Below are 19,919 nucleotides of genomic sequence, written 5' to 3'. Positions count from 1 at the left end.
TATACTAATGGTTTTATAAATGCGTTTAAAAATTAATAAATGTAAAAAATCTTAACACCACTGCACAGTTATGTACCGAAATATGACTATATTTTAAAATATTAGAGGGAGAGGTTTAAAAGAATACTATTTTATGTAACAAAAATACTTTATGCAGTCATCAAATGTTTAAAATAAATATGAGGGATAATAAGGCTTCAAAATTAATAAATAGTTTATCTACAACGTTTAAGGAGTGTCCAGGATCATGGTTTGAAAATACAATAAAAACTCAATTTTGACCTACGACGAGCATGTCCCCCTTAACCTTTGTATTTATTTTAAGCAGTTGATGACTGCATGAAGTATTTTTATTACATAAAATAATAGTATTTTTTAAACCTCTCGTTCTAATGTTTTACAATATAGTCATAATTCTGTACATCCATGTGCAGTGGTGTTAATATTTTTTTAGATTTATTAATTTTTAAACGCATTTACAAAAACTTGAGTAAAATCATTGTTAACATTGTGTTGTGACATATCTAATATATAAAAAATTAATATTTGTGTGTTTGTGTGTTTGTTTGTTCGTATTTAATGAGCAGCCCTACCGTTCATCCGATTGCGATAAAACTTTGTCAAATTATTGCTTGCACTTGCGCAAAGAGTATAGGCTATACTAATATATAAAAATTAATGTCTGTCTGTCTGTATTTCTGTCTGTCTGTCTGTCCCGTATGCGTTCCTATACCATTCATCCGAATGCGATGAAATTTTGGTAAATAGTTGCATGCACACCCATGAAGGTGTCTGAATTAGAAAAATCATTAACTTCTTCTTTTTCTTCATTCTATCTTATTTTATTCGTATGGTTCCTATACCAGTCATCCGATTGCGATGAAACCTTCGTCAGTTGTTGTGTTAACACCCGCAAAGGTTTCTGAAATAGTACAACCATCTTCTTTTTCTTCTTCATTATATCTTCTTTTATTCGTATGGTCCTTATACCATTCATCCGATTGCAATGAAACCTTCGTAATTTGTTGTGATAACACCCTCAAAGGTTTTTGAATTAGTACAACCATTTTCTTCTTTTTCTTCTTTTTCTATTCTATATTCTTCTATTCGTATGCGTTCCTATTCCATTCATCCGATTGCAATAAAATTTTCGTCAGTAATTGTGCCAACACCCGCAAAGGCTTCTGAATTAGTACAACCATTTTCTTCTTCTTGTATTCGTATGCGTTCCTATACCATTCATCCGATTGCAATGAAAATTTGATCAAGTGTTGTGTTTACGCCCGCAAAGGTTTCTGAATTGATACAACCATTTTCTTCTTCTTTTTCTTCTATTCTATCTTCTTCTATTCGTATGCCTTCTTATACCATTCATCCAATTGCGATGAAATTTTGACCAGTTGTTGTGCGCAAGCCCGCGAAGGTTTCTAAATTAACAACCATATTTTTCTTCTTCTATTCGTATGCGTTCCTATATCATTCATCCGATTGCAATGAAAATTTGATCAAGTGTTGTGTTCACGCCCGCAAAGGTTTTTGAATTGATACAACCATTTTCTTCTTCTTTTTCTTCTATTCTATCTTCTTCTATTCTATCTTCTTCTATTCGTATGCGTTCTTATACCATTCATCCAATTGCGATGAAATTTTGACCAGTTGTTGTGCGCAAGCCCGCGAAGGTTTCTGAATTAGTACAACCATATTTTTCTTCTTCTATTCGTATGCGTTCCTATACCATTAATCCGATTGCAATGAAACTTTAGTGAGTTGTCGTGCGCACGCCTGCAAAGGTTTCTGAATTAGTACAACTATCATCTTCTTCTTCTATTCGAATGCGTACCTACACCATTCATCAGATTGCAATGAAACTTTGGTGAGTTGTCGTGCGCATGCCCACAAAGATTTCTGAATTAGAAAATCATCTTTTTCTTCTATTCGTATGCGTTCCTATACCATTCATCTGATTGCAATGAAATTTTAATCAAGTGTTGTACCCTTGCCCGCAAAAGTTTCTGAATTAGTACAATCATCTTTTTTTTCTTCTATTTGTATGCGTTCTTGGGCCATTCATCCGATTATGATGAAATTTTGACCAGTTGTTGTGCGCACGCCCGCGAAGGTTTTTGAATTAGTACAACCATCTTTTTCTTCTTCTATTTGTATGCGTTTTTATATTATTCATCCGATTGCGATTAAATTTTGACCAGTTGTTGTGCGCACGCCCGAAAGGGTTTTTGAATTAGTACAACCATCTTTTTCTTCTTCAATTTGAATGCGTTCTTATGCCATTCATCCGATTGTGATAAGATTTTGACCAGTTGTTGTCCGCACGCCCGCAAAGGTTTTTGAATTAGTACAACCATCTTCTTCTTCTTCTATTCGTATGCGTTCCTTAACCATTAATCCGATTGCAATGAAAATTTGATCAAGTGTTGTGTTCACGCCCGCAAAGGTTTCTGAATTGATACAACCATTTTTTTCTTCTTTTTCTTCTATTCTATCTTCTTCTATTCGTATGCGTTCTTATACCATTCATCCAATTGCCATGAAATTTTGACCAGTTGTTGTGCGCAAGCCCGCAAAGGTTTCTGAATTAATACAACCATTTTCTTCTTCTTGTATTCGTATGCGTTCCTATACCATTAATCCGATTGCAATGAAACTTTGGTGAGTTGTCGTGCGCACGCCTGCAAAGGTTTCTGAATTAGTACAACCATCATCTTCTTTTTCTATTAGAATGCGTACCTACACCATTCATCCGATGGCAATGAAACTTTGGTGAGTTGTCGTGCGCATGCCCACAAAGATTTCTAAATTAGAAAATCATCTACTTCTACTATTCGTATGCGTTCCTATACCATTCATCCGATTGCGATAAAACTTTGTCAGTTGTTGTGCGCACACCTTAAATAAAATACAACGTTTATTGTTTGTTTGTTCAATGCAATTTTGATACATATTAATAACGTTTGCATATTTTGGATTCCATTTTAATTTAGTGGTCTTTTGTTTGACATTTACTCCTATTACAATTATTTTCATATTGGCATATTGTATAACTCAGATCTTTTAATATCAAAAAAACAATAACCTCTTATTATTTTTTAAATATATAAGATAAATATACCCACGAAGCGACCCTGTGCGAAGCCGGGTACTTCAGCTAGTTTACGATAAAAAAATATATTTTATATTTTTTTGATCCCAAATTTAACAAGAATTAGGAATTTATTATTCAAAAAATGGGCAATATTTACACATTTGAAGAAAGGATACTGATTATAAGCTATGTCTTTGGCCATTCAAATGTGATCAACATCATATGAATAGTGGTTGCTTTAAAATAATTATTGATTGATTGAATTATTGAGGGTAGTATTTTTTTGAAATACGCCATTTCTATTGGCATTTCCCAGTGGTTAAGCTATAATATCCGGCCGTAGCCATAAATTGACAAACGATAAATGAAGTAGGGAGTAAGATCATGTTAACGCGCATGTTCGAATATGTACCGTTTTTTAAAAAAATATTTTTTTTTCCGGTTAAGTACATGTCCACTTTTTCGACCATGTCCGATCCTGATAAGATCATATGAGCCTTATTGATATGCCATGACATTGGGTGTATGATGATTGATAATTTGGTGTAATATCTTTTCGATATAATAATAAAATTAGGGCTATACCTCAGTTGAGGCATGGTCTAAAAGGATCGTGGCTAGGTGATGCGCAGATTGTGCAAATGACGCGTGCCGAACGAAATATAAATTGTCATAAAAATCCAACATGCATCCATTTAATGTTCTGTTTATTGTTCTATTAGTAACAATAATAGTATTATATTCATTGACATGTTTTATTTTTCAAGTAGTTTTTTCGTCATCTTTAGACGATTTAAGAATTGATACCCCCACCGCCATCACGAAATAAATTTGAAGGTAAATGATTTTTTCTTTAAATTAAAATTTAAATAAAGCTCAATTAAAACCTTAATTTAGATAATAATTCGGCAGATGCGGCTTACTTCCTTTTTACAAAACGTGTATTTGGTTGTATACATTGTTAATATCTAATAAAAGCACTAGAAGCAAAATCGAGGTTTACGCCCATTTTCCTAAGCAAAGTCGCATAATTTTACGAAGTATATGCGCTGATATAAATTACAAATAATTAATTATGGATTCAACTGGGTATAAGCCGTACAAAAAGTTTAGATGGAATAATATGGATGGGATTCGATTTCAACGTTAAATATTAATGTGACACTGGTACGACCGCGTTATAAACACTTACAATTTGTCAAGTAACACGTCAATTTCTGGTAACGGAATGAAGTAATCATACATAGGCGGCTTGTGAAAGCAAAGCGGCATGAAAATTGAATCAAGTGTTGTGTTCACGCCCGCAAAGGTTTTTGAATTGATACAACCATTTTCTTGTATTCTATCTTCTTCTATTCGTATGCGTTATTATACCATTCATACAATTGCGATGAAATTTTGACCAGTTGTTGTGCGCAAGCTCGCAAATGTTTCTGAATTAGTACAACCATCTTCTTTTTCTTCTATTTGTATGCATTCCTATACCATTTATCCGATTGCAATAAAACTTTGGTGAGTTGTCGTGCGCACGTCTGCAAAGGTTTCTGAATTAGTACAACCATCATCTTCTTCTTCTATTCGAATGCGTACTTACACCATTCATCCGATTGCAATGAAACTTTGGTGAGTTGTCGTGCGCACGCCCACAAAGATTTTTGAATTAGAAAATCATCTTATTCTTCTATTCGTATGCGTTTCTATACCATTCATCCGATTACAATGAAATTTTGATCAAGTGTTGCGCCCTTGCCCGCAAAGGTTTCTGAATTAGTACAACCATTTTCTTCTTCTTGTATTCGTATGCGTTCCTATACCATTAATCCGATTGCAATGAAACTTTGGTGAGTTGTCGTGCGCACGCCTGCAAAGGTTTCTGAATTAGTACAAACATCTTCTTCTATTCGTATGCGTTACTATACCATTCATCCGATTGCAATAAAATTTTCGTCAGTAATTGTGCCAATACCCGCGAAGGTTTCTGAATTAGTACAACCATCTTCTTCTTCTTCTATTCATATGTGTTACTATACCATTCATCCGATTGCAATGATCTTTTTATAAAGTGTTGTGCTCACGCCCGCAAAGGTTTCAGAATTGATACAACCATTTTCTCCTTCTTATTCTTCTATTCTATCTTCTTCTATTCATATGCGTTCTTATACCATTTATCCGATTGCAATGAAATTTTGACCAATTGTGAGCACGCCCATGAAGGTTTCTTAAATAGTATAATCATCTTCTACTTCTTTTATTCGTATGCGTTCCTATACCATTCATCCGATTGCGATGAACCTTTTGTCAGTTGTTGTGCGCACACCTGCGAAGGTTTCTAAATTAGTATTATATAAAATACAAAGTTTGCTGTTTGTTTGTTCCATCCAATTGTGATTTTTTTACTACATATTAATAACATTTATAACGTTTTCATATTTTTAATTAAATTTTAGTGGTTTGACCTTTACTCCTATTAGATATATTTTCATATTGTATTACACAGATATTTTAAATTAAAAAAATATATTTACCTCTTATTATTGTTTAAATAGCTAAGATAATATTATAACCAAGCAACCCTGGGCGAAGCCGGGTACTTCAGCTAGTATAATATAAAATTTAATATTTAAAATTTTTCAGTTTTTTAGTGAAAATATCAACTGTTTATCGGTAAGTATACATACATTTTTTTAAATAACCGTTATTTTGAAAATATTGCAGTTTTTTATATATAGAGTATAAATAAAATTTTATAATATATTCACTGCATGTTGGTCATTCGGCGTAGACACCTCAAATTATCTGTTTTATTTTGATAAATTAATCATTTTTGAGCATTCATTATAAGAACAGTTGTACCATAGGTACCATAGGTATCATAGGTTTCTACAAACCTTCACTCTGTGGAGGCCCATATATGATCTTATTGGGATCGGACATGATCGAAAAATACGCGCGTTAGAAAGTATACTTCTTTAAAAACAAAAAATAACGAAACAAATAACAAACGTTGATTTATTTTTGTACTTTTTTAACATTTTTATTATCGAAATGAATTTTGTAGAAAAATAACAAATATATCAATGTTGCAAAAGATGCGGTTACACATTTCCTGTGATAAAAATAACCTATTCTTTCGAGCTAAAGAATTTAATTTTTTTCATCATCAATCATTGTTTTGTCGCTTCAACGTTAAGCAGTACTCATCATTTAAAATAAGCCAAAATACTACAGTTTATACTTTATACCTATTAAAACGTTCTGTTATTGTTAATTATTTAAGTGTTGTTACAGTTCTGTTCTGTAGCATGAAAAAATTACTACCGTAAGTTTTTACATATCTATATTTTGTTAATAAGCCTAGAATACCCGAGTCGCGAGGAGTAATGCATCAGTCTCTAGTCTCAGGTGTAAATTCAGGGATTAACAAAATCAAGTATTATTTTTAAATGAGTGTTTATACCCAAAGCAATTAGCCACCGTTCATTTCTCGTAAAACCAAAATCTTTTACGAAACCTTTCCGTGAGGTGGCCAAGATTAGAGTCGGATTGTAATCAATTGTCAATTCAAAAACAAATATTGTGGACCTAGTTATATTGACTGTAATTATTACATACTAGTATATTGTATACTAAAAAAATGCTGTGATTTCAAAATATTTGTGTTCTGATTAATTCTGATTTTATAAGAAAATTAAATATTAAAAGATTCACTCGATAAAAAAAATAGGTTTTCCTTTAATTTCATAGAGATTTTAATCATTAAATACTGATTTATTAGATCCTCATCATCATCAGCCTGAATCTATCCACTGCTGGATGAAGGCCTCTTCAAGTTGCTTCCACTTCTCTCGGTCCTGTGCATTGCGTTGCCACGTACTTCCGCAGAACTTTATCATTTCATCGATCCAGCGGCCTCGAGGTCTACCTTGTGGACGTTTTGTACTTATTGGATACCACTGGATGACTAGATTTGTCCAACGATTGTCTCTTCTTCGAGCTATGTGTCCAGCCCATCTCCATTTAAGGGTTTTAATAAACTCTATTACATCGCAAACCCTTGTCTGCTTCCTTATCCACTCATTCCTCTTTTTGTCCTTTCGCGTTATGCCCAGCATGCACCTCTCCATACCACGTTGTGCTACTCTAAGTTTCTGGATCTCTCCAGGAGAGATCCAGAATTTATTAGATAAAACCCATTTTTCAAACATAAATAAATATTTTGTTTTGTAAAAAAGTTAGTATTGCGCATGTCTTTCATTTAGGGACTTTCCAGTGATTTTCTCAAAATGATTATTTCGGTTTTATTACTAATTGAGTCACCTAGAGTCATAACTCACAATTTTCAATTTTGTCATTTTTGAGTTAAAGACACCAAGTGATTCTAAATGCATCAATCTATAATTTTAAAAAAATAGTTAACTATCAAAGATCACTTTAAACCATGTGAAAATCGTTGACAAAGTTGACTGTTGGTGTCATACCTCACATTTTTCGATGAATAATGTGAGTTCTGTCGTCAAAGCCTATCGAACCAATCAGGGAGTTTTATTTCTCATAGTGTGCTGTGTCTGCAGCCTTATAAGTATTATATATATCTTATGTATATATACATTATTAAATAACGTAAATTGACTCATTCACTCATAAGTATTCAACGGAGTTCAATATTTTTCTTCTAATTACACAAAACAGTGCTCTGGTCGTTTTTTGCGATTATCTCAAAACTCCATTTTGGAATATGTGAGTTATGACTCTTTACACTATTGCTATTGGGGCGATTGTAGAGGTATAAATTAAAATATATAATAATATATCCTTATATAAAAATAATACAAAATTAAATAACCACGACTGACACCATTTGAACAAATACAATAAGATCAAATAAATTAAATTTAATACTACGATTTTTATTTTTAGTTGATGGCCTGAAATTAGGAAGAATACTGACATTATTCCAGAACTCATTAAAAAATAGTTGATGTGTTGTCAACAAGATGGTTTTACTTAGTGCAATGGCTGTACTTCTTACATTATTGACGTCAGCGTGTTATGCGATTGATGAACTGGTTCCCTGCCCTGAACCTTCCAAGTGCTTATGCTCTCGTGATGCTAACAATCAATACAAGATTCGGTGCCCCGATGCAGGTTTCTAATAAGCAATATGTTTTACCCAGATATATAAAAATATTACAAATATTAAAATAACTTAACCCTGAAATTGCGCAGATTGCGATTTCTAATATTGCCCACGATTTACATGGGGTAATATTGGGTAATCAGGTGTCAAAAACCTAGCAGCACATTTTTGTTTTTTTCACATAGTTTTGTATATTCGTAACATTTTTTGTAGGTACTATATTATGTTTATTAATTATTAAAATCATTTAGGTAAGCTCACCATGCTCCTCTGTCCCATGGGTACTTTTATTAGTAAGTCTCTGTAAACTCAGTTAAAGTAGTACACTTGAGTGCGAAGCGACCTCAGTTCTATGAATCTGCTCTTGAGATATTCCCCGGCCTAAAATACGCACACAATTAAACATAGAACCTCGTGATATGATCGTTTAAAATCGATTGTGGTGCGAGGCGGGTAGTTTGGGGGAGTTTATGTTTCTGGCTCAGGTGACTTATCACTATCTTCTTAATTGATCTTTTGGGGTTGGTGACGGAAGTCAGTAAGACAAATATTCCAAAAAATACCTAGTCGGACGGTGAAAAGCTAAGATGAACGGCTTAAAAGATATTCTGCCATTTGAACACGGTGCATATTTTTTGGGTGGGAAGGGTTTGTTCCTGCAGAGGCACCTAGTAGAAAATACGAAGCTTGCAATTTGAGACATTTTTTTGATAATTTACAATTTCAACTGTATTGATTAAAAAATATGTATCTGAAAACATTAAAAAGTTTTTTTTAAGTCAAAGATAAACTTACAATTGTAAAAAAATGTGAATTTGTCACATATTTAATTCCCCAGTTACGTTATTATTACATTGTATTTTATGATCTTATTTATTATTAAAATTTGGTTTATTAAGTTTTAAATTTTTTAACCTTAGCAAGACAAAATATACGTAAATAAGTGAATACTAGACTAATAATTCAGGATAATAATTATTCTTCTATTATAAAAACTTAAATTGTGTATGGTATAATGGCATAATTTTAGATATTTAATAAATAAATGAATATCTTTTGACTATGACTTAGATTTAGAGTTTAAATGAATTTTAAAAAGTAACAAACGCTTTCTACATCAGTGGTCGGTAACCTTTCGAGAAACTGGGTAAAAAAAACAATTTAGAACATAATATTTGGTTGGTGGGTAAATGCTGAGTATCTCCGCTACATGTAAGTACATTGGAATGTGGATACGTGTCTTCAATCGCTCTTAGACATACTTCTTTCTTTTGGAGGTTCAACAGTGGCACATTTGTTTGAACTGATTGGTTCAATGCATATCGATCATATTCACGTTCACGTTCCAATTCTCGATTGAAAGCGTCGTTCATTCCACGATGTAGCGTTGGCATTCCTAACTTGACTAACAAACTGCCGTACATGAGGTAACACATGTATTCGATCAAAAGCAAAGCCTGGTTATGTATTTCCTCATTCACTTCGAGATCGGGATTCTCTGAACTGACACGAATTCAATGTAAAATGTCTTCTGACATTTCATCCTTGTACTTGTACCACAGTTCATGTGGATTCGATGGGAAGCATGTCGAAATAATGATAGCAAATAATGTGCGCATCTGACTTGGAGATGCAGAAACAATTGCTTCAGCGATTGTCATATCCCAATGAGTATCGTTTTCAAGCAAATTGAGCTGTTGACATGAAGCACGAAATGTTGGGCACACTACACCATTGACAGTTAGACATTTCAACTATCATTCTTTCTTTTGTTTGTTTGTTTGTTTCTTGTTTACTATTTTTGTAATGTATCAGAGATGGCGTTGTATACGGTTTTAATTTTTTGTGATTTTCTTACTTTTCGAATACTCGTTCAAATTCATCGATATCTGTCAAAGGCAGTTCCATACAAAATGTATAAGATAATGAATTTTCTTCATAATTTATTTTTCCGTGATTTATCCGATGTTTTATTAGTTATTCTGCTATTCGGGAGCAAGGAAAAATCCAACAAATCAAAGATCAGAAAACTCGGTCCAGCCGTTCTTGAGTTATACATGGTGTAACTAAACCCGACATTGTTTTATATATAAAGATAATAAAACAATGTTCATTAAAGAGTAATTACCATTAGAATTGAATACGAAACAGTTCAAACCAATGAATATAAATCATTGTTTTTGATTTTTTTTTTGAGATAACAGAACATTGTGGACATATCAAATCTAAATTCAAGACGTTCACAACTTGAGATTGACATTATAATAAATAAATAATCTCACAAGAGAGAAGAAAGTATTAAAATATACATACATACAAAATGTAACTGTTTGTTTCCTTAATAAAAAAATAAATAAAAATAAATACAATATTATATATTAAAATAAAATTTCAAAAACAAAATACGTACGTCATTGAAATAAGGAATAGATTTATGACAATAGCCATCTAATTGAATGGAATCAGGCTTGATCTTAATTATATTATGTATATCAATCTAATATATTGTCTATAATTAACTATTTCTTTTATTCAACGAATAATTAACAAGATTTAAGAATGTATCCGTCTGATTATTAAACACACATAATTTTAAAAAACACTTTCTGAGAAAATATATTATAACCAATAGAAAAAAATTGGTGGCTTACTTTTTTCAAAAAGATTTTTTCTATTGGTTAAAATAATATATTTTCTCAGAAAGCGTTTTTCAAAATTATGTAAGTTTAATATATTGTAATTTTTTCTTATATTTTAGCATACCTACTTATCTAATTATCTTTTTTTTTCTTTCAGAAAATCCGTCAATCGAGTCAATGGTAAATTACAGTTTTATGATAATAAAATGTGCAGAAAAACCATTTTCCGCTACTTTGCCACGACTCCCGAAGTTAAATGGCAAAATACACACAATGAAAATCAAAAATTGCCCCCTGCCAACTACATCGTATAGAAAAATCATCAAAAGTAGTAAACTCTCCAAGAATACTATTAAGTTTGAAACACCAAACTTGACTAGACATCATCTGAAAGGACTGGAAGGAATCAGAGAATTAGAGTTGTCATTTGTGGAAATGACCAACGTTGCTGAAGATGCTTTTAAGAATATGACCAACGTTGCAGAAGATGCTTTTGAGGATATGACCAATCTCACAACTTCATCATTTAGATCAAGCTCATTCAGCCCTATGATAGATCTGTTACATTTAATTTTAGTTAATAACAGCTTGTATAGTTTATCTTGGGGATTTTTTCAAGAATTCATGTCGTTAACACTCTTAAGAATACAAAAAAATAAGTTGATGTATCTAAACAATGAATGTTTTAGAGGTTTGAATAATTTAACATATTTGGATTTAAGTTCGAACAGTATAAAATATTTACCAAATGGTATATTTTATGGTCTTCCAAATTTAGAAGTTCTTACAATTACCAAAAATAATTTAAGATCTTTGCCCGAAAAACTGTTTTTTCAATCAACGTCAATTTTAAATTTATTTTTGAATGAAAATAATATTAAAGACATAGAGCCGCATTTTTTCAGTAACTTGATAAAATTGACTGAGTTAAATCTAAGTGACAACGAAATAACATGGATAACTGAAGAGTCATTTTCGTCACTGCGAAAACTACAAATTCTCAATCTGAATAACAACAAAATAAAGTATTTGAATGGGTAAGTGAATTATTACAGCTAATTTATTTGTTGGCCAGCTATCGTATGTGTAAGGAACTTAAATTTTTACATTATTTTTTTGTTACAGACAATTCTTCAGAAATTTAAAATCTCTACAGGACCTGAGTATAAATCATAACAATTTAAAATATATTTATTATTTCTACAATGTCTCGTGTACACACAATATAAGGCGTATCGACTTTTCTCATAATAATCTTACAATGTTGGGTGTCGATAACTACTTTTATTTGACAGTATTCTCCAATTTAACGGATCTAAATATTAGTCATAATCATTTTGAAATAGTCGATCCCATATGGAGAAAAAAATTTCCACAATTGAAACTCTTAGATCTCAGTTACAACAAGATCTCCAAACTTCAGGTGAGTTAATTCATTAATATTCATAGGTATCGCATAATATATTACATTCACAATACTTTATCGTTCTGATTTATCAACGTTGTCAAAATGTTTTTTTTTTTTTATTTATTTTCTGTCTGTAGATTTCAGAGCTCAGTAAAACCATCAAAGTTTTATAATATTACTATAATTAAAACTCAATTAAACTCTAATTCCATCAAGTTCCCTCGGTCGATAGTATGAATATTAAAAATTCACTTACGTGCGGTAACGTGTTTATTTTTTTGCATTTTTCTCGCAAACAAAAAAAAGAAAAATACCAACACGAACATTGCCAAATTACATAAATACATAACTAGGTACCTAATCTCTTTATAAAAAAACTCGGCAATTTGCGCTTCGCGGGGGGGCTTTACCCCCCTGGTCCCCTCAGACTATTGCCCTCAGACGATGGTTACTTAAACCCTGACCGTTAAAATTATTAAACATGGAACATGCTTTGCCTTCTCATTCTCTGAATGCTGGTTGTCCAAATTCAAAAGAAAATTTATTTTTAAAAGCAACCGAATCCAAAAATTTCACACAATTTTACTTTTCTGAAAATTAAAATTTATGAATTCATACCTAATGTTGGTGCCTGAAATAACCGAACGTAAAATGATTTGATTTTATTTCCGCTCCACGTAATCGTTAAAAGTAATGGACATGGGTTTATGATAGCTGAAATAAGTTATGTAATTTTTTGAATCAATTTTGTCGAAGGAATTGGAGTTGCGGGGCGCGGATCACACGTCACTGCCAAAGCGCCATTCGTGACCGAATGGACTCTTAACCCACTCGCGGCCCGCGCTACTTTTTTGACTTTATTTTCGTTTTCGTTACCGCTGAACCTGTGCGATGTTTTCGTAACGAATCCACCCAGGTGGTCAAGACAAAAGCATGTTCCATGCTAATATGTTGCTTAATTAAACATGCATTCAGTGTGTAATTGATTGGGCTGTAATTCGCTGACTTTGGGTTTGAATTTCAGTGAAGTTACGATATATTATGTGTGTGATTTTTTCAAAGAATGAGTGTTTGTGATTATTTAATTTATATTACTGATTCCAATATTGTTACACCACACTGCTGCATTTAGCCTCATAACCTCTGAAAAATAAGATATTTTCAAAGAAAACTAAAACAACTTTCCACAAAACCTCTTCTGCAGCCAGTGTTTACATTTGGGTCAGAATACTAGGCATTTTTTTTATATATTATGAGAGAAATATGAATATCTCTTGAAATGAGAGTATAGAGAAAAAGCTTTAGGTTATAAAGGAGCATTTAAAGATAAGAAGAAGAGTATACTCTTCAGATTGCAGGGATAGTTATCAACAAGGGAGACTATGTTCTCATTCTCTGATAGAAAAATATTTACCTAGAAAGCCAAAGCTCAGAAAAATCAACCGTAGAACAACAGCGCTTTGTTTTCCAGGGTGGAAAAGGTTTGTTGAGGGTACATTGATCTGCCAAGGGGTGTAGTACTTCTAATGACGGTAAAAACCTCCAATGTAACATGTTGCATTTTATTACGACGGTATTACTTCCAATGTATGTAGTATCGTTCATTTTTGTACTTATTAAGCAGTTTTTGTCGTTTCTGTAAATTCTAAATGATGCTATAATTATTGACGTTATGCCATGTCTGTTCTCACCTTCACTACAATCTGTGGAGCTCATTATGATCTCGTTAGGGTTGAATTTAATAAATAAAACTGTTATTATTAAGTGAGTATATTTATTTCAGTTGGAAAACATCATCTTTAAGCCTGGTTATACTGCTGTCAACTTAAAAAATAATAACTTACAACGAATCTATTTACTATCAACCAGACAACCAGATTTAAATATAAAGTATATTTATCTATATGTCGCCGAAAACCCATTTATATGTGATTGTAGTATGGTCACATTTCTACATAAACTAAAACGGTATAACGGTAAACCAAATGGCATACAAGCGGACATACATGTGGCTAAATGTAAAACACCACATCGACTGGAAGAAAAATTGTTGAGTAATCTGAAATTCAAAGATTTGTGGTGTCCACGGACAAAAGATGACATTATATGTCCAGAAAATTGCAGCTGTTTTAGTCGAGCCTCAGATACTTCAATAATAGTCAATTGTTCCAACTACGATAATCAATCAACCATCCTTATACCTATATCAACATCAGATCACAATGTTACTGATCTTTACTTAAACAAAATTGGCTTAAAAGATTTATCAATATTTTCGAATCAATTAAATGCTTACAATCTGATTACTGAATTATATGTGGCTGATAATAAAATCTCCGACTTGAGTGTTCAAAACATCCCAACAGAAATAAAGGTAAATAAATATTAATTTTTCTATAATAATTATAATATTTCGGAATGATTCCATATGATTATATTCTGTCTTTTAAGATTCGATTGCTACTCATTCATCCTAGTATTCCGGTAATAATTTATGATGGTTGCGCTTTTAGCAGTGGACTGTAATTTTAGGATACTGGTGGATTATAGATCCATGGAGAGGGGGGGGGGAGGTAAACAGCATAGAAATGCATTGCCGTTCATTCTATTGGTCCTTCTTTTTTATATTAAAACTTCGTCCATTATTAGTAATGCTATGCAATGAAAGATGCTTTAATTTTGACATTACTTTATTATTTTTGTTTTCCTAATATTAAAGTAATAGAATAATGATTTTTTTATTTATTCATTCTTGAAAACCCATACGAAAAATATTTTTAAATACTTAACATTATCATTTCAGGTATTGGACATAAGAAACAATTTGCTATCGTTTATTGATTCGTCAGTAGTCAGTATATTTAGCAATTCAACAAGTCTGAATCAATTATGGTTTTCTGGAAATCCTTTCGACTGTAACTGTGACATTAAACCTTTCATTCGTTATTTGGAGAAAAACTTGGAAATAGTACGTATTATGCAATTATAACTTTTTAATCTTATGAAATTAAATGTTTGTATGCACTTTAGGCTAGTGATAATTTCTAAATTTCTCGAGAATCTCATTAATGATTTTTCCAAAAATGAAATTTCAGAAAATAATTTTTCTTTCGAGTTAAGCCTTTTCCGATTACTTAAGACGAGATTTATCGATCACAATCTTTAAATTATTGTGGGATGTTGTAGTCCTATATGGCAATTTTGCATTATTAAAGAATGCGGCGAAAAGTCGAAACGTGCATTACCAAAAACGACCGAAATGGAATAGTAAAAAACTAAAATCAATTATAATTTAAATTCGAATTTCATCAATACCATCGGTCAATGGTATTAATTTACTTAGTACCTACTAAATTTCTACTACCATGCATTAGGGACTCACAATAATATATAGGCTGACATACATTTCTGAAATAATCTGTCAAGAAACTTCTTCGTGAGGCCATCAAGGTCCTGGCCTGCAACCAGGCATTTGTTTCTTTGGTTTATACGTATCTATGTTGGTAAATTTAGGTGAAAGAATACCAAAGTACAATCTACTCGGATAGTCTTATCATCTCATAAGTTGTTCCAGAGATATTATTTGAAAAATAATCTGCCGTAATAGCCATCAGTGTTATCGTACTGATAATAAGTATCATCCTAGTTTCTACAAATAGAAAATGAGCATTGTGCCATTATATATGCATATTTTAGTTATTAGCTTATTTTGCAAACAGTGGGGTTCATAATTTTATATTTAATCACGTTATCTTTTAAAATATCAAGTTTATGTACGTTTTTGTGTATTAAGGTGCAAGATTATCAAAACATCACCTGCTCGGATGGTCGGTACATCTCAGGAGTTGATCTAGAGACATTATGCGAAGAACATTCTGCCTTAATAGTCATCGGTGTCATTGCAGCGATATTTAGTATCATCCTGGCCACGTCCGCTGCTTTTTTCTACAAATACAAACAGAGCATCATAGTGTGGCTTTTCTCTAAAGGATTGTGTATGTCATGGGTGTCAGAAAAAGAGGTCGACAAAGACAAATGTTATGATGCATTCATTTCCTATTCACACAAAGATGAAGATTTTATTGTGTATACGTTATTGCCTGAATTAGAAAAAGAGCCTCACCCATTCAAGATATGTCTGCACTCCCGAGATTGGCTTGCTGGTGAATTTATCCCAACTCAGATCGCCAGATCTGTCGAATACTCCCGGCGAACTATAATCGTATTGTCCTCAAGCTTTTTAGAGTCCACGTGGGGAAAGATGGAATTCAGAGCAGCGCACACCCAAGCATTGAAAGAACGACGAGCAAGGGTAATTTTAATCCTATATGGTGACATCGGACCCATTGATAATCTGGACGTTGAATTAAAAGCTTATATCACCATGAATACATATATAAAATGGGGTGATCCGTGGTTCTGGAAAAATCTGAGGTACGCTCTACCGCATCCCCAAAAGGTGAAAAGAATCTTATCAACCGTCAGAGATACTAGAGTTTGACAATATTCTTGCAGCTCACAGGACCATCTCCCGTTTAGAAGTCTTTTGCCAGTAGTTTTTCACTCAACTTCAATGCAAACACCAAATATAAAGCCGCTCGAATAATTTTAGAAATTTTATCTTACATCCATCATATTATTATTATAATATAAAAATCATAAAAGGATTTTTTTGACATGAGTATGTTTATATTCATAATACACTTTTTATACAACATTTTAAAACAGAAACAAATGATAGTCGCAGGCATTATCATTTTCATATTATTATCCACTCATTTTATAGAAGACTTAAAAAAACAAATGAATATACCACATTCTGTCACTTACATAACACACAAACTATGTTTATAATATGAAAATATTTTTTTTTAATTTCAGAATGTGTATTTCACCACGATTTTATTAGCTCGTATTCTTGTTTGTCCGGTACAGATTTTTTCTTGTGTGTTCGGTACAAATTTTTTCTTGTTTGTCCAATATTTGTATTGGACGATTGAAGATTTTTAACTAACTTTCCGACTAGATAGACATTTGAAACTTTTAGAATATACCACAACACGACGAAATGTATTTTTTTAATATTTTAGGCCATCTTTCAGCAGAATTGAATCCATTTTCAGCTTTTTTTTAAATTCTGTTTCGTATGTTTCGGAAAAAAATCGTTAAAAGTAAACACTATTATTGGTTGCTAAGGGGATCCTAGCAACTAAATTATTAATATATACGTGCGTTACTACGGAAATCAATATGAAATGTAATGAAATAATCCAGTATATCGGGTATTTTCAAAATGTGTTTTCCGCTGTATTCCTGATTAACGAACGGTACCAAAATGTCAAAATGACATTTCAGTATTCTATATTTATTCAGTATTTCTATCAAGTACAAAAAAGGTATTTATTAATTGTCAAGATTATAATATGATTCAACAGAAAATATAAAAACGTGGTAATGAAAAAGTTCTTTTTATCTTGTAATTATTTTGAAACGAATTTTTGTTTATTAATTGTTAAGGCCATACCTCAGTTGAGACACGGTCTAAAAAGATCGTCGCTAGGCGATGCGCGGATCTCAGGTCGCGGGTGCAAATGAGGCATATCAAACCAAATATTATTTGTCTTATAAATCCAACATGTGTTTATTGTTTTGTCAGTAACACTAATAATATATTCATTGACATGTTTTCTTTTTATTATTATTATTATTATTACGACCGTCGCCATTACGAAGCAAAATGACGTGTTTCCAGCTCTACATTCTCTCTCTGAATAGGAGCGAGTGCAAAATTTTGTCGCGCCTATGGTTGAAAATTATTTGCCGTTTCACTGATGAATCACCTTAAGGGGGTACATACTTAGCGTTAGTCAAATGGAGCTTTTGTTCTATTTTCAAAGCATGATCCTGGACATACCTTAAACATTACAGATAATCTATTTATATAATTTTGAAACGTTAGTAGCCTTTATATTTATTTTAAACATTTTATGACTGCAGGAAGTATTTTTATGACATACAATAGTATTCTTTTAAACCTCTCGCTCTAATGTTTAAGAATATAGTCTTATTTCAGTACATACATGTGCAGTGGTGCTAAGATTTTTTACATTTATTTATTTTTAAACGCATTTATAACCATCAGTATAATTTATGTTGACATTATTATAGTGAAATATTTACGATAAAAAATAATATTGATAATCTCTGTGATCCCAAATTTGACAAGATTAGGCATTTTATTATTTAAAAAATGGCAAGATTTACACATTTGAAGATAATTCTTAAGGTACTCATGTACCGTTTAAAAAAAATCGGTTAGGTTAAAACACGCGCGTACAAAACAAAATGTTATAAAATGTGAATTTGTCACAGGACCACATCTTATTATTACATTATATTTTAAGGTCATATTTATTATTAAAATTTACTTTATTAAATTTAATTTTAATTTAATTTAAACGTACAGATTTTTGACTAATTCATAGTTTAATTTTTTTTTATTTATTTAAAAAAACATCAATTTTTATAAAAAAATATAAATGTGTATAACTTGAAATCCTTTTTATTATTTACTAATTATTAGTACATCCCTGATCTCAGACGTGTTAACGTCGGAACGTGTTCATGATAAGTCGATTTTACGCAATTCAATCGTATATTATTTATAGTTTTACAATGATAACTACTAAAAATACCAATTAAAAAACATTATTTGTAAATAATTATAAAAAAATATGATTGGCTCATCGATATATTTATTATGCATACTGTTTACTTCTACTTTTTAAGTAAGAGTTTGTTTCCTCTTAATTATTTAATTAATAAATTTCTTGCAACAGTATTAATAATCAGTTAATGCGGGTTTATTGATTTATTATCTTCCAAACGTAATAATAACCCAGTATTAATTTACCTAACTAGATAATAATAACCATTAATAGGTGATATTATTTGAATTTTTTTTTCCATAGTTTATTATCTAAAATAATTGGACTTCTAAGTGAATGACTAAGAATAGAATTGTTATAAATTAAAAATCTAATTTCGCCGGATTTGTTTTCTCAAAAAATGACAACACAGAAATCTTCTACACGCGACTATAACGACTTCCTGTTATCGCCAAGATCATGTTGTGGATAGTGCTTTACAAATTATTTATATTTAAAGAAAAAGATGATTTGCTACGTGTAATACCTTCTTAGACGGTCTCATAGTGGCCGCAAACAGCCAAACCCAACATACCATCAAAAAGTTAATGTTTATGTTGTCAGACTATCATAACCTGTTACATTCACACATTCTCTATTATAGATAATAATATATATAAATAAGTAATTAAATTGTACTATAACTATGTGGAATTTATGCCTTTTATGTATGTATATTTAAGAAAATTTTATATTATAACGTGATTCTTTTTAATAAAATATAACATTGAAAGAAAGAAAAAATAATTGTCATTTTATAATATTACAGCAGACCATACTATATCATGCGCAAGCATGCATCAATATTAGAGCTATTATATTATATAATACTGGTAGGTATAACATTGTACTCTCGCAGTACAGTACGCTGGCGCTGGCCTTTCATCTGGGAGCACCGGGTTCGATCCGGTTAGGACACAATCTATTT

The 19,919-nt window shown here is 31.6% G+C and overlaps 1 protein-coding gene and 1 pseudogene across 1 annotated transcript in view; both read left to right on the top strand.

Moving 5' to 3' along the window:
• Positions 1 to 19,275, top strand: part of LOC147071117 (uncharacterized) — a 56,755-nt gene extending 37,480 nt beyond the window's left edge. Inside the window, exons 2-6 of the mRNA XM_085948241.1 lie at positions 11,034 to 11,913; positions 12,002 to 12,299; positions 14,068 to 14,658; positions 15,088 to 15,252; positions 19,256 to 19,275. Coding sequence (XP_085804367.1) covers positions 11,054 to 11,913; positions 12,002 to 12,299; positions 14,068 to 14,658; positions 15,088 to 15,252; positions 19,256 to 19,267 — 1,926 coding nt within the window. The 5' untranslated portion in view covers positions 11,034 to 11,053 and the 3' untranslated portion in view covers positions 19,268 to 19,275. The remainder of the gene's footprint in view (positions 1 to 11,033; positions 11,914 to 12,001; positions 12,300 to 14,067; positions 14,659 to 15,087; positions 15,253 to 19,255) is intronic.
• On the top strand, positions 15,782 to 17,000 carry LOC147071118 (protein toll pseudogene; annotated as a pseudogene).
• Positions 19,276 to 19,919: the final 644 nt, after the last annotated feature.

The sequence above is a fragment of the Rhyacophila brunnea genome, unplaced genomic scaffold (genome assembly GCF_057557595.1).
Source record: "Rhyacophila brunnea isolate RB1 unplaced genomic scaffold, BYU_Rbru_1.0 scaffold_20, whole genome shotgun sequence".
Taxonomy (NCBI): domain Eukaryota; kingdom Metazoa; phylum Arthropoda; class Insecta; order Trichoptera; family Rhyacophilidae; genus Rhyacophila; species Rhyacophila brunnea.
This window is presented reverse-complemented; position numbering and strand designations above follow the sequence as displayed.